This window comes from Letharia columbiana, assembly GCF_014066305.1.
Source record: "Letharia columbiana isolate WasteWater2 chromosome Unknown Sc0000019_s0, whole genome shotgun sequence".
Lineage (NCBI taxonomy): Eukaryota > Fungi > Ascomycota > Lecanoromycetes > Lecanorales > Parmeliaceae > Letharia > Letharia columbiana.
The window spans coordinates 519,119-544,815 of NW_023501060.1; the positions used below are offsets into that span (position 1 = coordinate 519,119).

Sequence of the window (25,697 nt, forward strand, 5' to 3'; positions counted from 1 at the left end):
CTTACGCGTTCAGAGAAGCTGACTTGAGATTGCCATGATACGGTAGAAGCCATCCTGTTATTTTCCATTTCGACACGCGTAGGAAAGAGCGAAAGGGGATAATGGGATAGAACACAGCTCTTTGCGAATCTACTTTTGAAATATCGAAAGGAGGACAAATTGAGAAATCGTGGGAGAAGCTGCTCTCATGCTGCTCTTTCCAGATAAAGAGATACAGAGAATGCTGAGATAAAGGACATCGGGTTTCAATGGAAGCCTTTTCGAAATGACCACATCTAGAGAAGCACTATGGTCAACATGGAAATGTTTGGCAGTTTGATAGTCCGTACAGAGTAGTGACTGTCATATTGATATGTCGTATCCGTAATATGGAACTAAAAACTTTGAGGCTGTCATCATGCATTCCCAGATATCTGGTGCCATGCTTGCCACGCAGATTCACAGATGACACATAACGGTTTCAATTTGCTTGGTTTGCGATTGAAGAACCATGGAGCTGTCACGCCAAGAGTATCCAGCGTTATTGGTGAGCGATAGCAGCACTCGCAGGGAACATGTGGATATCCGTGCTGACTATTTGTCCAGCGCTCGCTTTCGCCAAATCAAGCAGTGTCTCTCTTGGATGAGCGGGTCAAATTGATTGGGAAAGTCAACACAGATATTGCTGACTGGCTTGCCGTAGGTGGTCAAGATCCCTATGTCATCGGCATCTACTCATCTACTCAACAGGAGCGACGGCGCGTTGAAGAGACCTATGTGCAAGGTTTAAGAAAATTGGCAAGTAGACGTCCACATGATGCTGCTGCCGAGCTCGGGTGGGCACTGTCTCTGTATTGGAATCCTAGAGCGTATATTGACTTTAGCCAGTGTCTTCCGGACGCCATGGCAGAGCATTGTCAGCTCGATGCAGTCTCTCGCGGAATCACATAATATTCTCGCTGCGAAGATGGAATCAGACGTGGAGCGCCCGTTGAAAGATTTTCAGTCCAAAAACAGAGAAATGCAGGGCATCAGCACAATACAAGGCAATTTGGCAGCCGTGGCCAAGGACCTCGATGGGGCACAGAAGAGAGCGCAGAAGCTCGCAGGGGGCAAATCAAACGCCAACAAAGTTGCCAATGCCACCTCCGATGTTGATGCCGCGAATCAATCATGGGAATCTCAGGCACCCTACGTTTTTGAGCAGCTACAGGCTTTGGATGAGAGCAGGGTCAACCATCTACGTGACGTTCTCACTCAATTTGAGACACATGAGGTTGATCTGGTCGAAAGAAATCGCATTACTGCAGAGAGCTGCCTGAACGCCTTGTTGAATGTGAATACCGCCGACGAGATTTCGACTTTCGTTGCGCAGAACGCTGGGGGCGATCAGAATGTAACACGAAGACTTGCAAGCCGAAGCGCAACAACTGGTAGCTCAATAGCGGATCCGCCCCCAGCATCAATTCCAGCCGCTACTTCTCCTCCAACTCTTACGCCGTCTCGAGAGCGAGTTCGTCAGGATGACGAGAGGCCAAGTCCCTTCTCGACGGCTTCCAGAGCCGGTACTGGTACGTGCTCCTGAATGCGATCCAAGCATAGGACTGACACTGTGACAGCTCCGAACCCGCCACCGAAGAGCAGCTTCGGCGGTCTAAGGCGCTTGGGCACTGTCTTGGGTGGCCGTTCGAACAAAGGCGCAAAGGGCATGGACCGGGGCCCTTCCCCCGAGAAGAGATCACGACCGATAAGAAATCCGTTGCGCAGGGGACCAAGCTCGCATCAAAACATGGAAACGATACCTTCTCCGCCTTCATCATCGTCAAACCTACCACAGTTCTCTCCTCGGCACGAAGCGCCATTGATACAAACCGCTTCGTCACAGTCTACAGAGAGACCTCGGTCACAAGAGCGGCGGCTCTTAAATGACCAAGTCAATGGCAATACGATTCAGCCAGCGCCTGCCAGAGTGTCTAGTCTGCCCGGCATGACGAATGGAGTATCAAGCTCAGCAAATCGTGACCTAGCTACAGTGCAGGAAACCCAGGCTGCCCCTCCGCCAGGTCCACCACCAGGCAAAATGGCTGAGGTGAGTGCTAGCTATTACAGCGGTGTCGTTCGTCACTAATACTTGCAAACTCAGCGTGATTCCGAAGGCTACAGCGTTCCATCATCAACTGTAGATGATATTACTCGTGCTCAACAAGAAGCAGCAGCAGCTGGGTGAGGACGATATCCAAGTTCCTCGACATAGCTAACAGGTTTAGTGAAACCGGACAATCCCAGTTCAAGCTAGACATACGACCCGAACCTATTAAAGAAGATCCAGACGCACAATCTGCTTTTTCAAGCGTTGCGAATACTTTACGGGCAGTAAGTTGTATGCCAGTAGAGTCCTATGAATTCTGCTCATCTTTCTTCAGCAAGCATCTCAAGTCGCCACCCCTAGAAAGCCTGGCACAGTACGAGGGCGCCGAGATGTCAGAAACACAGTGTTCGTACCTTCCGGGCAGTCACTCGAGAGTGCCGGCCTTGGTGGCCCCCAAGTGCCATCCGCGCCACTCTTTAGTTTAGGAGGTGTACCACCCTTACCTCCTGACGCTCAAAGAGGGTCCGATGCGCAGTCTATCCGATCTGCACATTCCATGAGCAGTCTGGCATCTACAGCTGTTACGCATCCTCAAATGCGTCAACCAGGACTCAACGCATCGATTGCCGAGACCGTGAGTGCGACTTTCGAGAAGAGCGAACTCGTCAAGGCAGTCGTCATTGGAGAGCTCGCCTTGCAACACAATCCCAGTGAAACAACGTCTTCATCTGGATCGGAGAATATAAGACTGGAGAACTTTCCTGTTCTGGAGAAGGTAGCACCAAACCCTAGTTTCATCTCCCAAGTCCCATCCAGATCCGGCGAATATTCGGTGAACGTCTCCCAGGTTTCTCGCCCGTCGGTAGCTTTCAAGTACCAGGTCCATCTTGAAGACTCGTCTCTGGCTACACACGCGCCTGTCTCGATCACACCAAGCTGGAAGATTGAACCAACGCAAGCTTCTGTTATACTTACCTATGCATTTAACCCTGCCTTTTCCTCGCCTGCTAAGAGGAGCGTGTCGCTCAAAAACGTCGTGGTCTTCATCAACGTGGAGAATGCCAAGGCACTCAGCTGCCAGTCAAAGCCTCAGGGCATCTTCTCAAAAGAGAGGTCACTTATCTATTGGAAGCTAGGAGACATGACTCTTGATGGCTATGCGGAAGCGCCGCAGAAGCTTCTCGCGCGTTTCAGCACTGAGGGTGAAGCAAAGCCTGGGAACGTCGAGATGCGATGGGAGATCAGTGGTGACGCAGCAGTGGGACTGGGCAGTGGATTAAGCCTTAGCCAGATGGGCTCCAAAGAAGAGGGAGGTAGTGATCCTTTCGCGGACGAAAGTACTTCGTCGAGTGGTGCAGGAACGTGGAAGGAGGTGCCGGTACATAGGAAGTTGATGAGTGGGAAGTATATGGCTAATTGAAGCGGACGGATGGGGTGTACGTGTACGGGATGCTACTAATATCGATACCGTGCGTTCCTCGCATTATTCTTTTCTATAATAGCTCGAGGTCGAAGTTGATATCAGAATGATATTTATTTTTTCATCAGTCGAACTGTTACTCGCAAGCAGAATAGCAAAGGGGAGTTTCAGCGACGGATTCCGAATTTCTGATTACCGTAGTGACACCAACCCCCGTAGTGCCAAGGCACGAGCCAAGCCAACTGTCAGATAGTAGTACCTAGTACTCGTAAGTCGTAAACTCGTACACCAAAACCACTGTTTAAGCCAAAAGTTACCGTTCTTCGTGGCACGTGAACCAAGTTTTTGATGTTCTTCGATCTAGGTATTGTGGTGGAATTCTTTGCGGTACCTACTTTAGAGAGAAGCAAAGCTTCGAACTTCTGTGGTTGAGCGCGTAATAAGCATATGAGCGTGAACCCCTGAAGATAAAGTACTGTACCTTAGATTATGCGAGACGTGTACCTGACTAGCAGAGCTTTAGCAGCGTAAGATCGACACTCGACCCGAAATTGACCCTCATTCTCATTGGTCAATCTAGCTTTAGCCTTGGCAGTGCGCAACAGCCAATTTTAATTCCGCCGCCATTATACGAGTAGCTCTCCCATTTCTCACTCTCTATCTCATACTCATATCCCTTTCATTGTTTTTTGTTGTTCTTCCTCCCTCTCTTCACAAGAATCCCCAACCCATCAACTACGGCCTTCGCTCCTCGTCGCCCTTCTTTTATCGACGTTCAGCTGGCTCATTCACTCCTTCAGCCCTCACCAATATCCTTTCTGTTTTATATTCTTCGCAAAGGTGAAACGCGGATCAAACTCACCACTTTTCGTGCCATTACGAACGAACCACTCCTGTGCGACCTCAACCGCTCACAAGCCAGCAGACATACGTCAATCCTATCCTAGTACATCCAACTTAATACAAGGGCACTGCGCGAGCAGACCGCTCCATCATAATGCATCAACATCATCAGCACCAGCACCATGAGATGAAGCGACAAGACGGTCAGGGATCAACGGTGGTGGAGTATGTCTACCAGACTGCTGCTAAGACGTTTGATGGGCCTGTCGGCGGCTACATCACGGCTGCAGCTACGCCTGACGATTCCTCGAGCTCTGATAACTCCAATTCGAATAACAACAAAAACAACAACGACAATAATGCGGCTGTGGTATCTCCTACTACAACTATACCTACGCCGACTCCTTCCCCGACTCCTACGCCGACTCCTACCCCGACTCCTACCCCGGTCCAGGTACACGATACAGATACGGATACCAGCACAAGCTCGACCACGAGCACAACATCCACTTCCAATTCTTCGACCTCCTCGACCTCTACCACCAGCAGTACTATCAAGAAGGAAGTCGTGCAGCCAACCTCCTCCTCCACGGCATCCTCTTCAGCCTCTTCACTGTCAACGTCGTCTAGCTCCTCTTTCATCGAAGCTACCTCAAGCTCAGCCAAACCAACCTCCACCGCTGGATCCGACTCATCCAATGGAGGTGGCATGTCGAGCGGCGCAAAGGCTGGCTTGGCAATTGGCATCCTCCTAGCAGTCGCGCTTCTGTTGGGACTATTATTCTTCTGCTTTCGCCGCAGGAGAAAGCATGCCAATAGCGACTACACAAAGGCCGACGATGAGAAAGCGGCCTACATGGAAGGATTGAAACGTTCGCAAAGCGTAGCGTCTACGAGGACTACTGCTACTGCACCACGGTTGAGCCTGAGACCAATAACGCAGTTCATGCCTGACATGGCAGCCCGTGGAAAGGCCATGAACGGTGCTACCCCAGCTGCGGCTTTGGGTGCAGTCGGAGGTGCAGGTGTGGGGGCAGCAGCCTCGAGAAGTCACAACGACCCGGAGAATCCATTTGGAAATCATGCGGAGATTCCGCGGAAGTCTCAAGGTTCATCTGAGAAGGAAGTGGGACTGCCAATTCAGAACAACGCAGCTGAGAACCCTTTTGGCAACAATGCGGAAGTCCTACCACAAACCGACTTCGGTACGCGCTCGATGCCCAATGACGCTATTCCAGCTCCTCTTCGAATCCGAACCCCGACTCCTGAGGCAGGTGCTGTTGCAGGAGGAGCCGTCGCTGGTGCTGCCGGAGGTCTCGCTGCTGCCCAAATTGCCGAGCGTCACAATGCTCCAAAGCCTCTCAACCTCACTCCCAAACGTTCAGTCTCTCCCGCAGCGTCAAGCCCTGCTGCCTCCGAGTTCAGTCAAACATCAGTGCCAGCAGCAGCTATGGTCAATGGCCCTGCTCCAAGCAATGTTCACCGCATCCAACTTGACTTCAAGCCTTCCATGGACGACGAATTGGGTCTTCGTGCTGGTCAGCTTGTTAGACTTTTGCACGAGTATGATGACGGCTGGGTAAGCGCTCCCATATTGTACATAGCAGTTTGTTAAAAAGTCGTTGCTAACCACTATTTCGTAGGCTCTCTGCATTCGTCTGGACCGCTCTCAACAAGGCGTCGCTCCTCGCACTTGTCTCTCGGCTCGTCCTGTTAAGCCTCGCCCCCCACCAGGTTCACGTGGAGCAGGCCCGCGAGGGCCTCCACCAGGAATGATTGGTCCTGGCCAGCAACGTCCCCAGTCGCCAGCCAGTGGCCGTGGCTCGCCAAACCCTCACAGCCAAGGCCGAGCCCCCAGACCCTACAATGCCGGCAGCCAACAGCGCTCAATGTCGCCTGGACCTTACGGTGGGGGCCCTCAGCGCCCTGCCAAAATCCCGACCCCCGGTAGCAAGCGACGGAGTAATTCTGTCAGTGAGGTCAGCAGCCGAAGGAATAGCCCGCCGGGTCCAAGCGGTTTGAACCCTAATGTGCAAAGGGTGCCAATGCAGCTGCAAACCCTGACTTCGGCCGACCAAGCTTTGACCCAGTCACCACCGCAGAGCATGATGGCTCGGAAACCAGTCCCAGGGCAAGCAATGTGAATGATACACACGCTAGGCGTTGTAAATGCGGAAAGGACGGATGGATGGCAAATCCCACGGGAAAATTAGACGGGTATGCTTTTACACATCCGAGTCGGCCATATTTCCCTTCTAGACTTGCCTCCTTTCTAATGGCGCTTTGATGATTTCTTCATGTTGTGCTTGCTCTACTTAATTTCTAAATCATGTCACAGATGCCCTTGGTGGCTCTGGGTATCTTGTTCGCTTCTTGAAAACCCCATTTACTCTTGCTCCTGATGGTGGCTTCAGCTAGATGCTTCAGCTTATGAGCGCGTTGGTTGTCGAGGCGCGCTGGGGTGTGAAGGATGAAGGAGAAGCAAGGTGTCGATGTATTGATGTATTGATGTGTACAATATCAAACAATGCGAGAAACGGCACTGGTGCCTAGATAACCTGCTGCTGCTCTGCTCCTTTTTGCGAATCCCAAATGATGCATGTCACAAGGATAGAGATTCCCTTCCATGGACCATGTTGATGCAATACCGCTTCCGCTACCTCGAGCTGGACGGACAGACACAACGCCAACCCAGCCAACCATTCCCCGTCTCTCTGTGCTGGCATACGCCACGCCGGGATCGCTCCATCACCGCCAGTCCCCCCCCTCCCCGGTCATGACCTGCTCTCCCACTCGATGTTCGGCAAGAATAATCAACCGGTTCTCTCATCACAGACGGACGGAGCAGATGATGCCGCATCGGATAAGCTTCCGCCCGGTTCTCCGCTTCGACACTATCCGGGTTACTCGTTCCTGGGTGATGGGTTTGCCGGCTGTATATGCTGCTTTTTTTTTATGGAGAAGAGAGGCTCATACTTTGTTTTGTGATACTGTCTTTGGGACTCAGGGATCTGGATGGGGTTTCTTGGGACTCATGGATCTGGATGGGATTTTTTCTTCTGGGTGATTTTGGAAAACCGGAAGAGCTTTTGGGTACGGGACGGGATTCTCACGAGCCCGTACTTCCACGCTCGAGGAGTGAGCTTTTTAGAGAATCTATCGTTAATGCTATCGTTCAGGGCTGAGAGTGCTTCATGAACGGCGTTGAACAACGGAAGTGATCATCATCGCTATCTGATTCACAATCTTTCGAGTGCCCCTTTTTCCAGCCTCCTCTCGTCCGGCTCCCAAATCCGTGTCGATGCCCTTCGAAGCCTACCGTTGAGACACAAGGGCCATCAACTCCTCAAACGCCTCACGAACCACCGCCCGTTCAGACTGCCAGATCCCCTCGTCCCCGCGCAGCGGCAACTCCTCCCCCTTGCTCGCCTGGAGCACGAACCGCTCGGACGGGAACGCAAGCGCAGGCATCGTCTCCGCGACATGCATCCGCACGCCCTGGAGCACCTGCCGCAGTTGGCCCGCGGCCTTGCCGCCCCCGTGTCCGCCGTACGACACGATCATCGCGGGCTTCCCGCGCCACTCGTGGAAGAGGTAGTCGATGGCGTTCTTGACCACGGCCGGGTATCCCCAGTTGTACTGCGGCAGGACGAAGACGAACGCGGCGTGCTTCCGGACCTGGTCCAGAGTTTAGACCCTACTCACAGATCAGCTGCTATTCTATTCGGGCATCTCTGTGATCGAGTTGAAGGCTATGGAAGTCAGCGCAAAGGAATGGTGGCTCTCGAACTGCACTGGCCAGGGGAGTTGCTTCATGTTTGATGAAGGCCGAGCTTTGGTTTGCCAACGAAATGGCAACGACAGCATTCGGGTCTATGCGGCCGTTCGCCAGCCTGAGACCTGGGTCAAGGAGTGTGGCATAGACTGGGACCAACCGGATCTCGCCCAAAAGATCTTCACCGAACGTTGTTTCGGCGATTGTCACGACGATATGAAGCGTATCATTGCGGTTGAGGATTTGAGACGGGCTTATTCCGAGACCACTATGGATGCTGCCTGTTGGTTCGAAATGGTCACCACGCCCTGGTGTAACTCTCCTTGGGGATGCTGCACGTCTCATGACCCCATTCGCGGGTGTCGGAGTGAACGCAGCACTGGCCGACGCCCTGGAGCTGTCAACAGCGCTGCTGAAGCGAAAGGTCAACTTCGAAGCTGACCTACCCGACAATCTGGCCGACGCTCTACAAGAATACGAAGGACCTATGTTTGAGCGCGCGAGAGAAAATATGGACAAGGCGTGGGGCGGGCTGCAACACAATTTCAGTGCAAATGGGGTTGACGATCGCGTCAGACGGCTTCAGGGTAGAGCGAAGCAGAGAGAAGCGGCAAAGCTGGGAGAAGAAGCAGAGTTGAGGGAAAAAGCAAAGCGGTGGGAACAAGGCACGCTTCCGAGCCTCTCGCTCCAGCAGCGCGTTTGATACCGCATGCACGGCATTCGAGAGGAAACGGTGGGTTGGCACTCTGGGTTTCTGCTTCTGTTATAAGTAGAATTTGGAGCGTCTGATTGGGAAGAATTATACTTACCATGTAGCCTACCATGCAATAAGGAGATTTCGCAACTATTTCGATTTACAGTATTCAACTATCATTGCGCAAACTTTCGAAGCAGCATACAGAGTGCGTTGTTCGAGCGTCTCGCTTCTCGGGTAGGGACGAGTCTCATCGACCAGGTCTTGACCAAGTCATGATAATTACCAGACCGGTATAAGGTACTCCGTGATCATCCGCCCTTCGCCATCTTGCTCCCGTCTCGTCTCGTCCATCACCCTCGCACTCCGAAACCCACCCACGCGTAGCTCGCCCAAAACCTCCACGACCCCTCCTCCGTCTTCAGAATCCCCTGCTGTGGTCCAGATGCATCTGCGTCTCCCGCATCGTCATCTGCAGTTCGCGCTCCCTCGTCCTCAGGCCCTCGACTTCTTTCCTCAGGGCCGCGTTTTGGGCCTCGAGTTGCGCTTCGCGGGCCTCCAATCTTCGCTGTGGGGTACGCGGTCTCAGTCGAGTGTGGATGCGTGGATGTATGTAGCAGAGGGGAATCATGTTGGGAGGGAGGTTGGGGGGGGGGGGGGCAGTGCTTACGATGGTCTGCTGGAGATCGAATATGTTGGCGTTCTGGGGCCCGCTGGCCTGATCGGCTGTTGTTGGCGTGGATTCTTCTTGCGGTTGGTCTGGCTGGGTTGAAGCTTTTTCGTTGAAGTCGGGAGGAGACGGCATGGTATTTGAGTGCTTGAGTTGTTGGAGGGTTTCTTGCGTGGTCTGGAAATCCTTGAGGAGAGTTGGGAGATGGAGGGATGGAGGCTTTTTGAATGCCCCGAGCGAACACTGTTTGACTCTCGTGCTGGTTCCTCTGGCTAGATTGTGGTGACGTGGTGCAGTATATCTGACAAACTTCGTGATGCGCTGGCTGACGTCCCGATCTCGTTGACAGCGAAGACATGTGAGTACCTGATCCCGGCAGCCGACGGTGACTGTGCCCTTGAAAGGATCAAAGCTTGCAACGTGGTCTATCGATCTGCGATACCGACTGTGAGTGTTTTCGCTCGGTCATGGGTTCCGTATCATGTCGCAGCGGTGCACATCTGCGTGGTTGGCTTTGGAACCTTGAGCCTAAGGTCAACCAAAGCTCCATTATCGTAGCCAGGTCTCTTTAAGAAATCCGGAAGAGCGACTCGTGATGTCGTCAACTTTCATCTCGGCAGGGATCAAGTTCGCCCAAAGTAGAGTACATCAGTCAGGGGCCCGTGCGGTTCTATAGCTCCCACTGCACGCCGTGGCTGGGGAATCTCCGATTTCTCATCTGCATCCTTGGCATTTACAGCCTTCCCAGCCTTCGCATGACCGTCGTTCCTCTCCTTATCCGTCATCCGCATCACCATCATCTTGCCACTTGCCGAAGGACCCACCTTCTCGTCCACCATTGATGTTATAAACAGAACCTCTCAGCCAGTGACACAGTTTGCTCCTCAGAGCGCGTCGCGGGGCTCCAGTGCCATGCTCGGTTACCCAGAGGTCTACCCGGTGTTCTTTATGCTGATCACGAAAACGAGGTTTCTCCACGCTTAGCATTTCGGAGTCATCGCGGAAGATGGCATCGTCCACAGGTATAATCCAAGCAGATGCGAGTCTTGGCTCGCTGTGAGAGGGGCTGCTAACAATAATATTTGATGTTCTCCCTACAGTCAATTGTGTAAGGTTGGAGAGGGAGAGCTGGAAAGCTCCTTCGACGGTGAATATTTCGGACATTGCGTAGGTGAGACTGTCGTCACGACTGAAGTTGCACGCTTTTGGGCGTTGAATAAGGAGACAATGCTCCGATGGTGTTTTCTGCGCGGAAATGTTGAAGATTTGCGCCGCTTCGACTGACACCTTGTTTAGGCACCTCACAGCGGTACAAATATTGGATATTTCTGCAAGATCAGCACCAAGGAGGAGTTATCAGACGTCTTTGGCGCCCAGGAATTAGTCAAACCGTGCAAGGTTTATGACCACCTCATACATCGACATAGAGTCTCCAAATAGTCAATGACTTCCACCGAGTCCAAAATCAACCTATCCCTCTGGTTCGTCGTCTAGAACGTCAATCGACCCACTAAAACCACTAGAATGGCTTTGTCGCAAGCCGAAATCAAGGGGTTTAGCAGCTAACTCAGATTCTCCCTGAACAAACTCAAAGGCTGTCCTTGCACGCTGACGCTGTTGTTCGATGGTCTCCTGACTGTCGAGAAGCGGACTAGTTTCCAGCCGACGTTGCTCGCTCGGTCGTAGTCTTGCATGGCACAGAAAGCGCAATATGTTGCCAATAGTGAGGAGATCTGTGTTTGCGACACAGTCCAAAACACCGGATACAACATCTGGATACTCTATGTACCCTTGGAAGACTCGCTGTGATGAGGCATTGGATAAGAACAGGGGCTCGGCTTCGGCGGTAATCCATTTCTTCACAACATCAGACATTTTAGATGCTTGATGCAGCAGCGAGTCTAATCGACCATCCCATCGCATCTGATGTATCTGATCCTTAGAAATCCTCGAACAATGTACGACCAAGCTTGGCAAGTCGACTAAAATAGTAAGGGGCCGAGACCGTAAGCCCAAAACTTGTGACTGTAAGTTCTGAAAAGGCCAGACTGGACTTTGTAATATGAGAGCTTGCCATCCTGGGGAGCGTAGGAAACAATGTTCTTTGGACTTCAAGGACTGACTACACTATACCAGAAAGAATAGACGTCAGCAGACTTTGTACGCACCTTAAAACGATAGGGCTAGTATATGTGGTACATACTATAACACTCAGCTGAGATTCTAGCATTGAGTGGTCGAAAGCACATGTATATCCGTGCACACGACGAAAGAGGGAAAAGCGGTCGTTCCATGTGCAAGCTGACTCCATTGTCCTCTATCGACATTAACAACGAGCTCAAAAAGATCAGTTACATTCAGCCGTATTCCTGGTCCATGGACGTTGCGTGGACAAACCTCACCTCACACATCTATAGCATAATTGATGCACATAAAGTCTCTGACTCCATCCGGAGAGACGTATCGCTAAGACAGCCGCGCAAAGAGGACAAAGCTCTGACGTAATTCTGGTAAATACCAGTATGAGAGTTACATGGAGAGCAATAGATGCCACAAAGACACGATACCGCGTTGTCGAGGGCCGCATTGCGACCCATGCGAGCCGGGACAAATTGAAAGAATGACCCAACAAGCCACAAAGGAACCAACGTTCCCTTCACCTTGCTCTCCAAGCAGTACACCAGCGATAACCCAAGGGGATTACTCTCAAGATATCGAGGTACCTCAGGCGTGCGTAGCGCACTCTTTGTCATGCGGAGAAGTGGAAGTCTTCCACACGATTACTGCGCCATCAAATCTCACACTATCCTCCTGCAGGTTCTGATCAATGTCATCGTAAATGTATTGTTCTTCTAGCATTGTGTTCCGCCAATCGAGGAGCTTCGTCCACGAACTTCCACGAAGTCTTATACCCTGGGCAGATCCATCCTGCCCGAACACATTCTCAGGACGACGGCTTCTGTTCGCCGCACTAGATTGGCTGTTCTTTCAGCAAATTTCGTCTTGAACAACTAAAAAAGTCAATCTTCGACTGGACAAGACCTCTAGAGATGAAAGGAGACATGCCTTCTTTTTCCGTCTTCGACAATTAACGCAGCGATTGCTCGTGCGGGCACCAACCATATCAGAGCATCTTGGTAAGACGAAAGATACGGGCAGAATTATCAGAGACGAAAGAAATAAGGATGGCACTGAGTAGGAGTGAACAAGGGCCTGACACAGATTAGCGACAATGTTTTGCCTTACTTAAGGTAGGTAAGGATCCCATATTGGGACGCATTCGGCTTAGCGCGATGCCCTATCCATACGCTAAAACCGCGCCGAACCCATCTCGAATCAGGCGAAAGTAGGGAGTATCCGTTTCGTATTCAAGTGAGCACCTCCAAAGCGCGTCAAAACCGGCGCTGAACTCTAGAGATGAGCTCTCCACCCTTGCGCCAAGCTCGGCGCAGTAGTAATCAAGCATTTGAACAATCAGGATCGCGCTCAAGGAGACCGAGCGCTGGGGGCGGCCAAATAGGCATTCCTATGGCGAACTCGAGGGTAAGTTGCTCGTTGACCCTCTTAGTCGCAGCGCGAACGCAGGGGCATGATGCTAACGAAGGTTCTTAGATCGCCCAAAGTCGTATCGCTAATACCCAACCGACTTACGACTTTCTCGCGGGCAACTCTGTAGTTGCGCCCTCAGTGTCTGGGCAGCGGGAGCCATTGGGGCAGAGCTTCAGACAGTCCCAAGCCGCCAAGCCAGATATCGGCAACGAGGATCTAAGAGCGCAGGTCAAGACGCTGCAGTATGAGTTAGAGTCGTTCAAGCAGGAGAGGGAGCTCTCGAAATTGAGACATGATAAGGAGCTGAGAGATGTACAACTCAAGGCTGAGGAGGTGTTCAGAAAGGCACAGGTACGTTAGGTTCCTGCGAGATGAGTGCAGTCTACGATTGCTAAGAAGGGGGGTTGTCATGTAGGCAGAGGAAAGCAGTAGACACGTGCCCAACTACAAATACGACGCCCTGAAGCGCGAGCTGAAGGACTTCCAAGACCAAGCCATCAATCAGCAGAACGCGCTCGAGAAGAGGCTGCGGACGGCGCAGGAAGAGGGTCGGGCAGCGAAAGAAGAATCTGAGGAGGTGCAGACAGAGTTCGAAGGTCTGAGTCGCCAGCATAAGCATCAATTGCAGGAAATCGAGTCGAAGCATTCCACGTTGCAGAAGACATTGAGCGCTCTACGGGATGACTTGGCGAATAAAGACTCGGCTCTACATACGACACAAGAGAGGCTCTCCCAGCGAGAGACTGAGACTGGACAGCTCGAGAGCGAGATCCTGAGGCTCAAAGCGCAGACTGGTGATGCGGATACTTTGGCTGTTATCAAAAGGGAGCTTTCCGAGCAGGTAATGCATATCAGGAAGTTGGAATCTACGAATCGAGAGCAAAATGCTGAGTTGAAGCATTTCCGCCGTGTCCACAAAGCCGTTGAAGTTGTGGAGGAAGAGAAGAGAGCGTTGGAGAACAGAGTCAGTCTGATGAGCGACATTGAGAAGAAGCTCAGGGAAGCACAGCTCCAGCGGCAGATACTCGAGGATGAACGACGCTCATGGACGTCGTATCTTGAGAACGAAGGTGGGACTGGCAAAGTCGAAATTGACTCACCTGAAGACATGGCTAGAGCTCTTGTAAAGGAGCGACTGGAGAATGCGTCGCTTTTGCAAAGGATAGGAGCCGTACAGCCAGAGCTTTTGGAGAAGGATGAGATTATCAAGAGCCTAGAGGAAGAACGCAGCAAGATCCATTCTGAAATGGAGAAGCTACGCAGTAGCGGTGCAAGTGGTAATGACAGTCGAGCAAAGACGCGTCTTGAGCGGCAGCGGGCCCTCGCAGTCAAGGAGGTTGATCTACTCCGAGAGCAACTACGCACGTTCGACAGCGAAGAGCAGACCTATCATTCCGAGAATCAGTTCGATACCATCAAATCTCAACGTATCGCGGACCTCGAAGCTCTTGTCGACCAACACCGCACCGAACTCCAAACCCTCAACACTGAGCTCTCGACTCTCGAAAAGCGCGCACCTGCTGTACCGCAAAGCCCACTCAAGCGCCCAAGAGAGGAAGATGCAGACGATCACCAATTAGGCCAACTCTCACGCAAAAATCGCAAATTGCAAGACGCTCTTTCGAGTGCGCAATCCACCTATGCCCTCCTCCAAAGCGAACATGCCGCCCTGCAAACACAACTGTCCTCTCTCCAACGATCCGCCAAAACGCGCATCTTATCCCTCAGCTCAAACCCAACCGATTCCTTCGGAACCACAAAATTAAGCACCCTCAAAACCCTACGACAAGAAAACAAAGACCTCCTCGCCCAACTCGAGTCCCGCTATGACGCCGCTGGCACCAAAGTCGTTCCCCATAGTACTCTGGAAAGCCTGCGCCTAGAGATGCAGGAGTTGGAACAGCAAGTCAAAGACAAGGAAAAGCGCATGCTCCGCCTCAAAGAGATCTTTGGTAAGAAATCGCTCGAGTTCCGAGAAGCGGTGCTCAGCTTGCTGGGGTGGAAGACGGATTTTAAACCTAACGGGAAGGTCGCGTTGTCTCTGAATATGGGCAATGATAGTGATGAGGTCGAGGAGTGTATTATTTTCGATGGGGAGAATGGGACCATGAAGATTGCCGGTGGTCCGGACAGCGCTTTTGCGTTGCAGATCAGGCCGCTGATTAGGCAGTGGGTGGAGGGGAGGCGCTATATTCCTGGACTGATGGCGGGTATTATACTTAGCAAGGTTGAGGATGGGACACTTGCTATGTGAGGGTTGGTGGGTTGAGCGTACTCTTGAGCTTTAGAAGATATCAAATCACAAATTCTCCCTCACTTAAGTGGTCTGTCCCAACAGACGATTACTAAGATTGATATACGAGTGCGACCACTAATTTGAAAATCTAGGCGGTCTGATTGAAGTCTCTTTGATGTGTGCTAATGGTTTGTAGTTTTTGTGTAGTCATTTCCACCCTCGATTGCCTTCATATGGACGGAACGTCTCTTCTAATCTCTGTCCTCGTCCAGAATTCTTCGGCTTAATACAATCTCACGCTCGATTGCTCAAGACATCCCCAGGCGCTCTGCACTCTTTTCCTGTCTTCTTCGCTCATATCCTGCACTCATGGCACACTCTTCGCTTGAGTCCAAAAGTTCTCCATCTTCGCCCTTGCCAGCACATCCATCGCCTCCTTGTCTGTCTCAACGCTCTTGCTTCCCCATTTGCGGAACGCGCGGTCCTTTTGCTGCCCTTCAAAGAGGAGGGTAGTTTTATTAGAACTCAAATCCTTCAAGTTGCCTTCAGCGTCTAGGGACTCAAGCCAAGCGGCGCGAGCCTTTTGGTTTCCTTCTCTGACTGCTGGAATTGAGTTTTCGGTCCAATCTATACGATTGAGCATGAGCTTCTTGTAGGCTTTCACGCTATGTTCCCCCGATTCAAATAGTACAAGGCTGAAGGCGGGGGACGAAAGGCATAGACCTGTTCCACTCATCTGTTCCGCATTTTTACAGATTTTGAAAAGAAGCCTGCCGTTTGCCAGAGAGTCAATCTTGTAGACCGTCAGATAAACGCCCTTTGCGGCATCTTGGGCTTTCTTTTGTTCTAGCTTCTCATGCTTCTCTTCTTTTGTGAGCTTGCGGTCTTCGTTCATCTGATTGTGCTTGTGAGCGCGCTCGGCAATCTCACGGTTGACTTTGGCTTCGACAGCGGTTGGGTCCTTGACGGCGTCCTCTCCAAGCACGCGCATCATGTTCTTGAGCTTTACCTCTGCGAGAAATCCTCGGGTTAGCATGTGTCCTTTGGAAGGTAGGAAGCGAGACTGTGAGGGGACACTTACTTGGTGGGTCCGGAGGCAATAACCCAAGTCTAACCTTTGTCTGGTGCTCTTTGAGATTCTCCATCCTCTTTTGTCTTCGAAGCTTCGCCTGCTCTTTGGGAGTCAAGAACATTGGACGGGGGGCTGGCATCTGACTAGCGGAAGGGGGTTCTAAGAGCACCGGATGTTGGACGTAGAGGGTAATGATAGTGTCAGGAGAATCCAAGTCAAAGCCACGCCCATCGTCGCCGACAGAACCGTAATCTTTCCCTTTGACGATGTTCTCATCCCACCATTCAACATCTGGAGGCGGCAGAATGACGAAGTTTTTCTCCGAAGGATCTCCCTTTTCCAGGGCTTTCTTGGAGGTGGCTGCGATTCTCAATTTCATCTGCAAAAAGTTTCCAGCGATCAGCATCCCTTCGTTAAGACGCAACTGTGGTACGGCTTTGGAAAACACTAAGAGGAAAACACCCACTTCTTCAAGAGCTCGCTGCCTCCGTAGAGCCGCGCCCTGCTGGATATATTTGCCTTTTACATTGAAAGCTAAATCCCTCCGATTCCTCGCCTTCAGCGTCGCCGTATGTGAGCCTAGGCTGGCATCAAAATAGGGGTTAGTGCGAGTCTCGGTGGGGTCCGGAAGGGATAGGTCCAATTGCTTCTTCGCCTTTCCCGATTTCGAGGTCTGATCTGCTTTAGGCTGCACTGCTTGCTTGCTTTTTGAAGGTCTGAACTCCTGTTTCGCGTTCTCCATAAGCGCAGGATGTAGTTGTGTTCCTAAGCCGCCTTTCGCTTGAAGACTCCCATCGTCGAATTGAAAAACCGGAGAAGCCGTTCGCTGCTCTGAGACTCCACTGGTTTTCGCCATCGTAGCGGCTACTCGGGCCTTTATCTGTTCTAGCTTTGACATAGCTGAGGTTGCTGGTCCAGGCGATGATGTCTGCGGAGCAAGGGTCACGCCGTTTGTTCCTGCTTTGAGCCGCGCCGCCGCGGCAGCAGCTCTTGCCCTTGCGTCTGCGAGGATCTTGCTGACATCTGGCTTATTGGCTGCATTTGCACCAGGCACAGGCGCCGGAGAGCCATTATTGGATCGAATCTTCTTCTGAGCACCTTTGTCGTTGTGGAGGTCATCGTGAGGTCTCTTTAGGCTGTTTGAGGAGGTGTCTGCCATGTTGTATATCTAGCGGTGAGATATAAATCAACATGAAGAGCAACTCACGTTTTAAGTCTGCTGCAACCAGTCAGGAGTCGTCAGAATGATGTGAAGGTGCAATGCTAGAAAGACAGGATGCTTTAGTCGAATCCACTTGGATGAATGCCAAGCCATGCTTATGACCTGGCCCTACACTAGACCCTACTAGTATTAGGCGCTGCGGTCTGATTATTGATCCGGATACCCATAAAATTCTGTGTCAAGCTCGCCGTAACGGCTCCGTCATTGTATGTCCGAACAGATGATATGGAAGACATAAACCACCATGAATATCTCACAGCCGATTGCTTCCTGCATTGGAAGCGTAGACTTCGGCTTCCTCTCCTCCGAGGACATCAGAGCCCTTTCTGTAAAGAAAGTCCAAAACCCTACGACATTCGATACCCTACTGCACCCCGTACCTGGAGGATTATATGATGCTGCCTTAGGCGCATGGAGTGACAATCCGTAAGGAGTTCAAAATTTCCCCAGATCTGGGCAGGGTTTCGTTGCTAACAGCATTCTAAAGGTGCTCCACATGCCACTTGAATACCTATTCTTGCCCCGGCCATGTCGGTCATATCGAATTACCCGCCCCGGTATATCATGTCACTTTCATGGATCAGGTGTTGCGCTTAATGAGAGCGCGATGTGTTTACTGCGGACACCTAAAGCTACCTCGGACAGAGGTTGATCGATTTACATGCAAGCTGAGGCTCATAGAGCATGGCTTGGTACAGGAAGTCGAAGAGCTGGAAAACATTCACCTCAGATCAACAGCATCGAAGATCAGAGGAATGGAGGCAGACGGGGACAGTCAAGACTCCGAGGAAGAGGACGAGGAGACCCTCAAGCAGCGGAGGAACGAGTTTGTCACACGCGCAATCAAGAAGAAAGGTGGCAGTAAAAGCAGAGTCGCGGCTGCGTCAGAAAAAATTGAGGCTGTTGCTGAAGTCCGGCGAGCTATAATCAAGGAATTCCTTGCCGCTATCACAAAACCAAAGACATGCGGGAATTGTAAAGGTGTATCGCCTGGCTGGCGCAAAGACAGATACAGCAAGATCTTCCGGAAGCCTCTGGCTAAGAGAGACAAAGCAAAGATGGCGCAGGGTGGGTTCAAGGTAGTCAATCCGCTCATCAGGGCTGCAAAGGAGCGTAAAGAAGCACGAAAACAAAAACGCGAGGAGAGAGATATTGATGAAGGGATCGTCATAGACTCCGACGAGATTACTTCAGAAGAAGAGGGCGAGGACATCGATATGCTGGAAGTTGAGACAGAGACAGCGCCTACTGCAGTTCTGGAGGAGTCCGCAGCCTTGAAACCGAGCAAGATCAAAGTGAAGGACGTTGGATCCGATCAGTATGTTAGCGCTATGGAGATACAAGCTTCTGTCTCGGAGCTCTTCCATAAGGAAAGGGAACTCATGGAGCTTGTGTACAACCATAAAGCGGCAAAAAGTACTGATCCGATCTCTGCGGATATGTTCTTTATAAAAACCGTCCTCGTGCCACCGAACAAATACCGGCCCGAGGCGAAGACAGGCGATGGCGAGATTGCTGAAGCTCAGGAGAATCAGCTGTATAAAAACATTCTTACATCCTGCGAGCTCCTAAGTCAGATCAGCAAGGAGATAGATGATCTTTCTGCGCGAGACCCTAGGTACAAAGAACGTGACATGGTAGACCTTCAGAACGCATGGGTGCGGGTGCAGGAAGCTGTCAATTCCCTGATTGATAGTGATCGAAATCCCATTCAAGGTGCTGCTGCAAAGCAGAATGCCGATGGTATCAAACAGAAGCTCGAGAAGAAGGAAGGTTTATTCAGGAAGAACATGATGGGGAAGAGAGTCAATTTCGCTGCCAGAAGTGTCATCTCTCCAGACCCTAATATCGAAACCAACGAGATCGGAGTCCCTCCTGTGTTCGCGAAGAAGTTGACTTATCCGGAACCAGTAACGAATCACAATTTTTATGAGCTCAAAGAGGCCGTCCTCAACGGCGTTGACAAGTGGCCGGGTGCTGCTGCTATTGAGAACGAAAACGGTCAGGTCATCAATCTTCGGACCAAGAACTTCGAAGAACGGCAAGCTTTGGCAAATCAGCTCCTGGCTCCGTCAAATGCAAGTGTCACTGGCGCAAGAAACAAGAAAGTCCACAGGCATCTGAACAATGGAGATATCGTCTTGATGAATCGGCAACCTACCCTGCACAAACCTTCCATCATGGCTCATCGTGCTCGTGTTCTACCGGGGGAGAAGACTATCCGCATGCATTACGCTAATTGCAACACCTATAATGCTGATTTCGATGGTGATGAGATGAACATGCATTTTCCGCAGAACGAAATTGCAAGAGCAGAAGCCCTACAGATAGCGGACACAGATCATCAATACCTCGCTGCAACGGCAGGCAAACCGCTAAGAGGTCTTATCCAGGATCACATCTCCATGGGCCTATGGCTGACCAATCGAGACACTTTCTTTGATCGTGAAGACTACTATCAACTTCTTTACGGCTGTTTGAGACCAGAGGATAGCCAAATGGCGTCAGACAGAATCCAAACCGTCTCTCCAGCAATTGTGAAGCCCCGAGCTCTGTGGACGGGAAAGCAGATCATCACCACCGTCTTGAAGAACGTTACGCCCATCACTCATCCTGGTTTAACACTTCTCGGAAAGTCAAAAACTGAGGAGGACCGATGGGGAGAAGGGTCGGAAGAGGACAAAGTTATTATCAAGAGCGGAGAACTGTTGTGCGGCATTTTAGATAAGGCTCATCTTGGGCCCACTGGAGGGGGTTTCATTCACGCAGTATACGAAGCGTACGGACACACGATCGCTGGAAAGCTCCTCAGCATTCTCGGAAGGCTTCTGACCCGGTTACTGAATATGCGAGCATTCTCGTGCGGCATAGAGGATCTGTTGCTGACCGAAAACGGCGAGAAGACACGTCGCAAGCAGCTGCAAGCGGCGAACACGATCGGCCTGGAAGTTGCTGCCAAATACGTGACTCTCGACGGAAGCACAAAAGCCAATGACAATGAGCTAAGACTCCGTCTTGAGGATGTGATGCGTGATGAGGAGAAGCAGACAGGTCTAGATCAAGTCTGTAACTCACAGACTGCGAAGTTGTCCAGTGCCATCACAGCGGCTTGTTTGCCAAGTGGACTGCAGAAACCATTTCCTCGAAACCAAATGCAAGCGATGACAGTATCGGGGGCAAAAGGTACTTCGGTCAATGCAAATCTCATTTCTTGCAATCTGGGGCAGCAGGTACTGGAAGGCAAAAGGGTTCCCGTCATGGTTAGTGGTAAAACCTTGCCATCCTTCAAGCCCTTCGAGACAAATGTGCGAGCAGGTGGGTACATCACCGACCGTTTCCTCACAGGGGTCAAACCGCAGGAGTACTTCTTCCATGCTATGGCTGGCCGCGAAGGATTGATCGACACTGCTGTTAAAACCTCAAGGTCAGGCTACCTCCAGCGCTGTCTGATCAAAGGAATGGAAGGCCTCAAGTCGGAATATGATAGCTCAGTCAGGGATTCTGACGGCAGCATGATTCAATTTTTGTACGGAGAAGATGGACTCGATGTAACCAAGCAGAACCACCTCACAGACTTTAAGTTTCTAGCTGAGAATTACCTCTCGCTCGTCGCGCAGCTCAACATAAAAGAAGAATATGCTAAGCTTCCGGACAAGGGAGCAGCCGAGTATCACAAGACTGCCATGAAGAAGGTCAAGAAAAGCGGCAGAATCAATGTTGTGGACCCTTGTCTTGCGCTCTTCGACCCGGGAAGCTCTCTCGGTAGTACATCAGAGAGCTTTGCAACGGCTTTGAAGAAGTATTGCGACGCGAATCCAGAGAATCTGCTCAAAGACAAGAAGAAAGCTCCCGAAGCACCAATATCGAAGAAGACATTTGCTGCATTAGTCGATATCAAGTACCTGAAGTCCGTCATCGAGCCTGGTGAAGCAGTGGGCGTTGTTGCTGGACAATCAATTGGCGAACCTTCGACCCAAATGACGCTCAACACTTTTCATTTGGCTGGACATTCTGCGAAGAACGTTACATTAGGTATTCCACGGCTCCGCGAAATTGTCATGACTGCCAGCAGATCGATCTCTACACCGCGTATGACTCTGCATTTGATCCCAGAAATTGATGAAGATGCTGGTCACAGATTTGCGAAAGGGATCTCGAAGCTTACGATGGCAGAAGTCATCGACGAAGTCAGCGTCAACGAGTCTATTGGAGAAGGTATAGGGTTTGCAAGGGCGAAGATCTACAATGTCCGACTCGATTTCTTTCCCGCCAAAGAGTATTGCGAAACCTATGCCATCTCCCCCGTCGATGTTTTGCGCACGATCGAGATCAAATTCATACCCCTGCTGTCCAAGCTGATTAAGAAGGAGCTCACCCGGAAAGGCGATGCCAAGCTGCTCAAGCACAGCGCTGCTCAACCCGAAGTTGGCAAGTCCTCAGGCGTCGTGGAGGAGGCTCCCGCAAGAGCAGAAGCAGACCTTGAGGGTGGTGAGGATGATGAAGATGACGACGGGGATGATGATGCAACCAACAACAAGCAGAAGCAAAATCGCACCGAGGCCATCTCTTATGAGGCGCCAGATGAAGGCGAAGAAGCAATCGGAAGAGAAGCACAACGAAGAGCAACACCAGAAATGCCAGACGAGATGGAGGACGAAGGCTTTGTTGGAAGCCCGCGCGAATCGCAAGCTGAAGTCAGGAGCCAGGCAGATGAAGATGACAGCGAAGACGAAGGGAAGAGAAGGGACATGGCTAAAGCACGACTGTCAAGGATCCAGGAGAAGAGCTCGGACGTGACGCAGTTCAGCTTCGATGATCACGCAGCCCAGTGGTGCGAAATTCAATTCGAATATGATGTCTCAACCGCTAAATTGCTCCTCCTCCCTTTGGTCGAAAACGCCTGCCATAACGCTGTCATCCAAGCCATTCCCGGTCTGGGAACCTGCACCTACACACATGACGAGGGCAGAGACCCGGCGACGGGCGAGAAAATCAAGGTCCCCATCGTCATAACCGATGGCGTCAACCTTCCCGCCATGCACGAATACCAATCCATCCTCGACCCGCACCGCATTTTCACCAACGACATCGCGGCCATGCTCGACCATTATGGCGTCGAAGCCTGCCGTGCAACCATCATCCGGGAAATGGACGGCATTTTCAAAGGCCACGGTATCAGCGTCGACATGCGGCATTTGAACCTGATCGCAGATGTCATGACAAGGGGTGGCGGTTTTACGCCGTTTAATCGCACGGGATTGAAGAGTAGTGTTAGTCCATTCATGAAGATGAGCTTCGAGACTACTTTGGGGTTTTTGAAGGATGCCGTGCTCGAGAATGATTGGGATGATCTGAAGAATCCGAGTGCGAGGATTGTGATGGGGAAGGTGGGAAGGGTGGGGACGGGGGCATTTGATGTGTTGATGCCTGTCGAGCAGTAAGATGCCAAAAAGTGATGTATTGGCATCGATTTAAAGGTTGATTCTATCAAGTGATTTTAGAGCTCAACGCATGCTGCTGCATATAGGGCTTTAAACCTCAAATGTGCTAGCTTTGAAAGAGCTGCAATTTAAGATGCTCGATTTCAGCCAGGAGACTTGGACCTGTAAATGCACGGAATCTCTGAGCTCGCAGACACTGTCACTCAGCATCAGCATCCCGCATGAGTGCATCCATATCCTCATCCTCAAAGTCATCCCCATCAACTCCATTCTGCACATTGAAACGCCCATCCACACCATCCACCTCCATCTTTTCCCCTCCGTTCCTCAACTCCCGAATCTTCTCCTCCTCCATTTTCTCCTTATGCCTCTCTAAATCCCTCAGATCCCACGTACTGACCCCCGCCTGATCTCTCTCACTAAAAGGCTGCGCCATCGTCCGCAGGAATTTCTTCGCGCTCGCGGTCGCCATATCCGTGCTTAGGCTCGTGTCACTATCAAGTAGTGCTTGGTTTATCCATTTTGGAAGCTGGGTGCGTTTCTTCTGGAAACGGCGGTCAGCGAGTACCATGATACCGTAGTCGTCTTTGCCACGGAGCACGCGACCGAGACACTGCGCGGCGTGCCGCATGGCATCGAAGGAAAGAAAGTCATTCTCGCGGATGCGATAGGTCTCGCGCAGGAATTCCAGGCGGGCTTTTAAGATGCGGGATTCGGTGTATTGGAAGGGCACGCCGATGCAGAGCACCGTCCTACCATAATGGTGATCGAAATCTATACCTTCTGAAACCTTGCCTCGAGCGACGCAAAGTAAGATTGCGCCCCGGCCGTTGCAGCAGGCTGTGCGGTAGGTTTCGAGCGCTAGAGAGGTTTCTTGCGAGTCGGGCGTTTCGACGAGGATGAGTTTGTATTTCCAGATCTCATCGAGCGTGCCCATGCCTTGCCACATGCTGATTATGCTCTCCATGTATAGATATGAGGGGAAGAAAACGACAATGCCATCGGGGGTTAGTTTGCTGAACTCCAGTAAGAGAGTGCCGTAGTTGCGGACGACGCCGGGTTCATTGCGGATTTGGAAGCCGGATGATATGGCAGACTGGTCGGAGCCTCGCGTTACGATCATGGGTAGAAAGGAGCGTCGGGCTAGGGTCATGGAGTAGGATTCTTGCACGACGGTCGTAAAGCCGAGCATCTTTGGGTACATTTCCAGAGGAGAGATTGTGCCGGAGGTGATGATAACTGAGGAGAAGCGGTCAAACACGGGCTTGATAGCGATAGCAGCGTCGAGGCACGTGAAGTGGAGAATGGGGTTGGGAACGGTGGCGGTGTCCGATTCGTAGGGTTCGAGGATCAGGAGGAAACCTTTGTCGTAGGTTGCGGCGAGAGTGGCGAAGGTAGCTACTTCTTGCAAGGGTTGGTAGTCTTCTATGTTTGTGAGTTCCAGAGTGCGGACGAGGGAGGTTAGTCGTTCGGCGCAGAAGCGGAGAGGCTTTTTTTCAATGAAGGTTAGGTCTTTTAAATGTTGGAGGAATGAGGGCGGTGTTTCTGAGATGACATGCAAGACTTTCATTCGGGTCTTCAGGTATTCCACAAAACGTTTGAGGAAGGCGACAAAGTGCTCTGCTCGACGTATGTTACCGGGGACGGCTTCTTGAAGAAGATCATCTGGGAGTGCTGGGTTTGCCATGAATGCATCTTCTTCTCTAGCTTCATCTGCGTCTCGGAGACCCTCTACCAGCTTGGCATACTCATTCTGGAGTTTCTCGGCGTCAGAAGACCGCATTTCTGTGATCTTGCGCTCGAGATTGTTGGCCCCTCGTGTTGCTTTCCGTAAAGAATCCTCCGTCAAATCGATGCTCAACGACTCGATGCAAACGTTGTCGATATTGTGAGCTTCGTCGAAAACCACGATGCAGTCCTTGGACAGCTCTTTAGATACCCGTTCTGCAATCTTAGGATCGAGCAAATAGTGATATGAGTAAATAATGACATTGCAGAAGGGCATCATCCTTCGCGCAGTGAAATAGGGACATTGCTTATGCTTCTCCCCGTACTTGAGTATGCCATCGAATGTGAAGACGCCATTAGGTACGAGATTGTGAGGTTCGAGGAGATCTAGGTTGTCATGATACACGCAGACGTCAACATCCTCACCCCTCTCCTTCTTTTCTTTCACAAAACCAGCAGTCAAGCTTCTGCATCGGGCGTCAACTATTGCACCGCTTTTCTCTTTCTTGACAGAAGGATGAAGACACAAATTCTTGCGACTGGTCAGTCCAAGCCCACGGAACTCTTCTTCCTCGCCGAGCTGGTCTGCTCGGTACTTCATCAGAGCCTTCAATTCTGCCAGGGCTTTCTCGATCTCTGACATGGTACGAGAGCAGTAGATTAGCTTTCGGTGTTCAGGATAGTACTGTTGATAGGCTACGATCAGGGAGAGAAGTGACACTGTCTTCCCTGTCCCAGAAGGCATCTCCAGAACACAATGACCTCCTGCATCAAGGGTGCGTTTGAGGTCGCACATATAGGCATACTGTTCTGGATATATCCTAGGATATGGGAAAAGAACAGGGAGATCTTCGATATTAAACTTCATCTTGACCCCTCGGAGGCCACAACGGGCCACGACAGATGAAGACAAAGTTACCAGAGATGACCTCGCCGTCTGCCAAATATTGCCACCTGCGACGGCCTTAAATACCATTAC

At 51.3% G+C, this 25,697-nt stretch overlaps 9 protein-coding genes across 9 annotated transcripts; 4 read left to right on the plus strand and 5 right to left on the minus strand.

Moving 5' to 3' along the window:
* Positions 1–490: 490 nt before the first annotated feature.
* On the plus strand, positions 491–3,488 carry HO173_006559 (uncharacterized protein; the record flags this gene model as incomplete). Its single annotated transcript, XM_037308468.1, has 8 exons — positions 491–526; positions 586–678; positions 730–815; positions 868–1,550; positions 1,599–2,068; positions 2,123–2,202; positions 2,247–2,352; positions 2,403–3,488. The coding sequence occupies 8 exons, from the start codon at positions 491–493 to the stop codon at positions 3,486–3,488; spliced, it is 2,640 nt and encodes an 879-aa protein (XP_037164734.1).
* A 997-nt stretch (positions 3,489–4,485) lies between these two features.
* Positions 4,486–6,475, plus strand: HO173_006560 (uncharacterized protein; the record flags this gene model as incomplete). Its single annotated transcript, XM_037308469.1, has 2 exons — positions 4,486–5,910; positions 5,975–6,475. The coding sequence occupies 2 exons, from the start codon at positions 4,486–4,488 to the stop codon at positions 6,473–6,475; spliced, it is 1,926 nt and encodes a 641-aa protein (XP_037164735.1).
* Positions 6,476–7,646: 1,171 nt separating this feature from the next.
* Positions 7,647–9,605, minus strand: HO173_006561 (uncharacterized protein; the record flags this gene model as incomplete). Its single annotated transcript, XM_037308470.1, has 5 exons — positions 7,647–8,009; positions 8,122–8,497; positions 8,916–8,923; positions 9,178–9,384; positions 9,471–9,605. The coding sequence occupies 5 exons, from the start codon at positions 9,603–9,605 to the stop codon at positions 7,647–7,649; spliced, it is 1,089 nt and encodes a 362-aa protein (XP_037164736.1).
* A 639-nt stretch (positions 9,606–10,244) lies between these two features.
* Positions 10,245–10,634, minus strand: HO173_006562 (uncharacterized protein; the record flags this gene model as incomplete). Its single annotated transcript, XM_037308471.1, has 1 exon — positions 10,245–10,634. One exon carries the CDS (start codon positions 10,632–10,634, stop codon positions 10,245–10,247), a length of 390 nt encoding a protein of 129 aa, XP_037164737.1.
* A 306-nt stretch (positions 10,635–10,940) lies between these two features.
* Positions 10,941–11,345, minus strand: HO173_006563 (uncharacterized protein; the record flags this gene model as incomplete). Its single annotated transcript, XM_037308472.1, has 1 exon — positions 10,941–11,345. One exon carries the CDS (start codon positions 11,343–11,345, stop codon positions 10,941–10,943), a length of 405 nt encoding a protein of 134 aa, XP_037164738.1.
* Positions 11,346–12,887: 1,542 nt separating this feature from the next.
* HO173_006564 (uncharacterized protein) lies at positions 12,888–15,273 on the plus strand (the record flags this gene model as incomplete). The annotated part of the gene is made up of 3 exons (XM_037308473.1): positions 12,888–13,013; positions 13,083–13,370; positions 13,435–15,273. 3 exons carry the CDS (start codon positions 12,888–12,890, stop codon positions 15,271–15,273), a joined length of 2,253 nt encoding a protein of 750 aa, XP_037164739.1.
* Positions 15,274–15,622: 349 nt separating this feature from the next.
* Positions 15,623–17,486, minus strand: HO173_006565 (uncharacterized protein; the record flags this gene model as incomplete). The annotated part of the gene is made up of 3 exons (XM_037308474.1): positions 15,623–16,266; positions 16,337–16,706; positions 16,794–17,486. The coding sequence occupies 3 exons, from the start codon at positions 17,484–17,486 to the stop codon at positions 15,623–15,625; spliced, it is 1,707 nt and encodes a 568-aa protein (XP_037164740.1).
* A 307-nt stretch (positions 17,487–17,793) lies between these two features.
* On the plus strand, positions 17,794–22,990 carry HO173_006566 (uncharacterized protein; the record flags this gene model as incomplete). The annotated part of the gene is made up of 2 exons (XM_037308475.1): positions 17,794–17,975; positions 18,037–22,990. 2 exons carry the CDS (start codon positions 17,794–17,796, stop codon positions 22,988–22,990), a joined length of 5,136 nt encoding a protein of 1,711 aa, XP_037164741.1.
* A 199-nt stretch (positions 22,991–23,189) lies between these two features.
* Positions 23,190–25,586, minus strand: HO173_006567 (uncharacterized protein; the record flags this gene model as incomplete). Its single annotated transcript, XM_037308476.1, has 1 exon — positions 23,190–25,586. One exon carries the CDS (start codon positions 25,584–25,586, stop codon positions 23,190–23,192), a length of 2,397 nt encoding a protein of 798 aa, XP_037164742.1.
* Between the last annotated feature and the right edge of the window lie 111 nt (positions 25,587–25,697).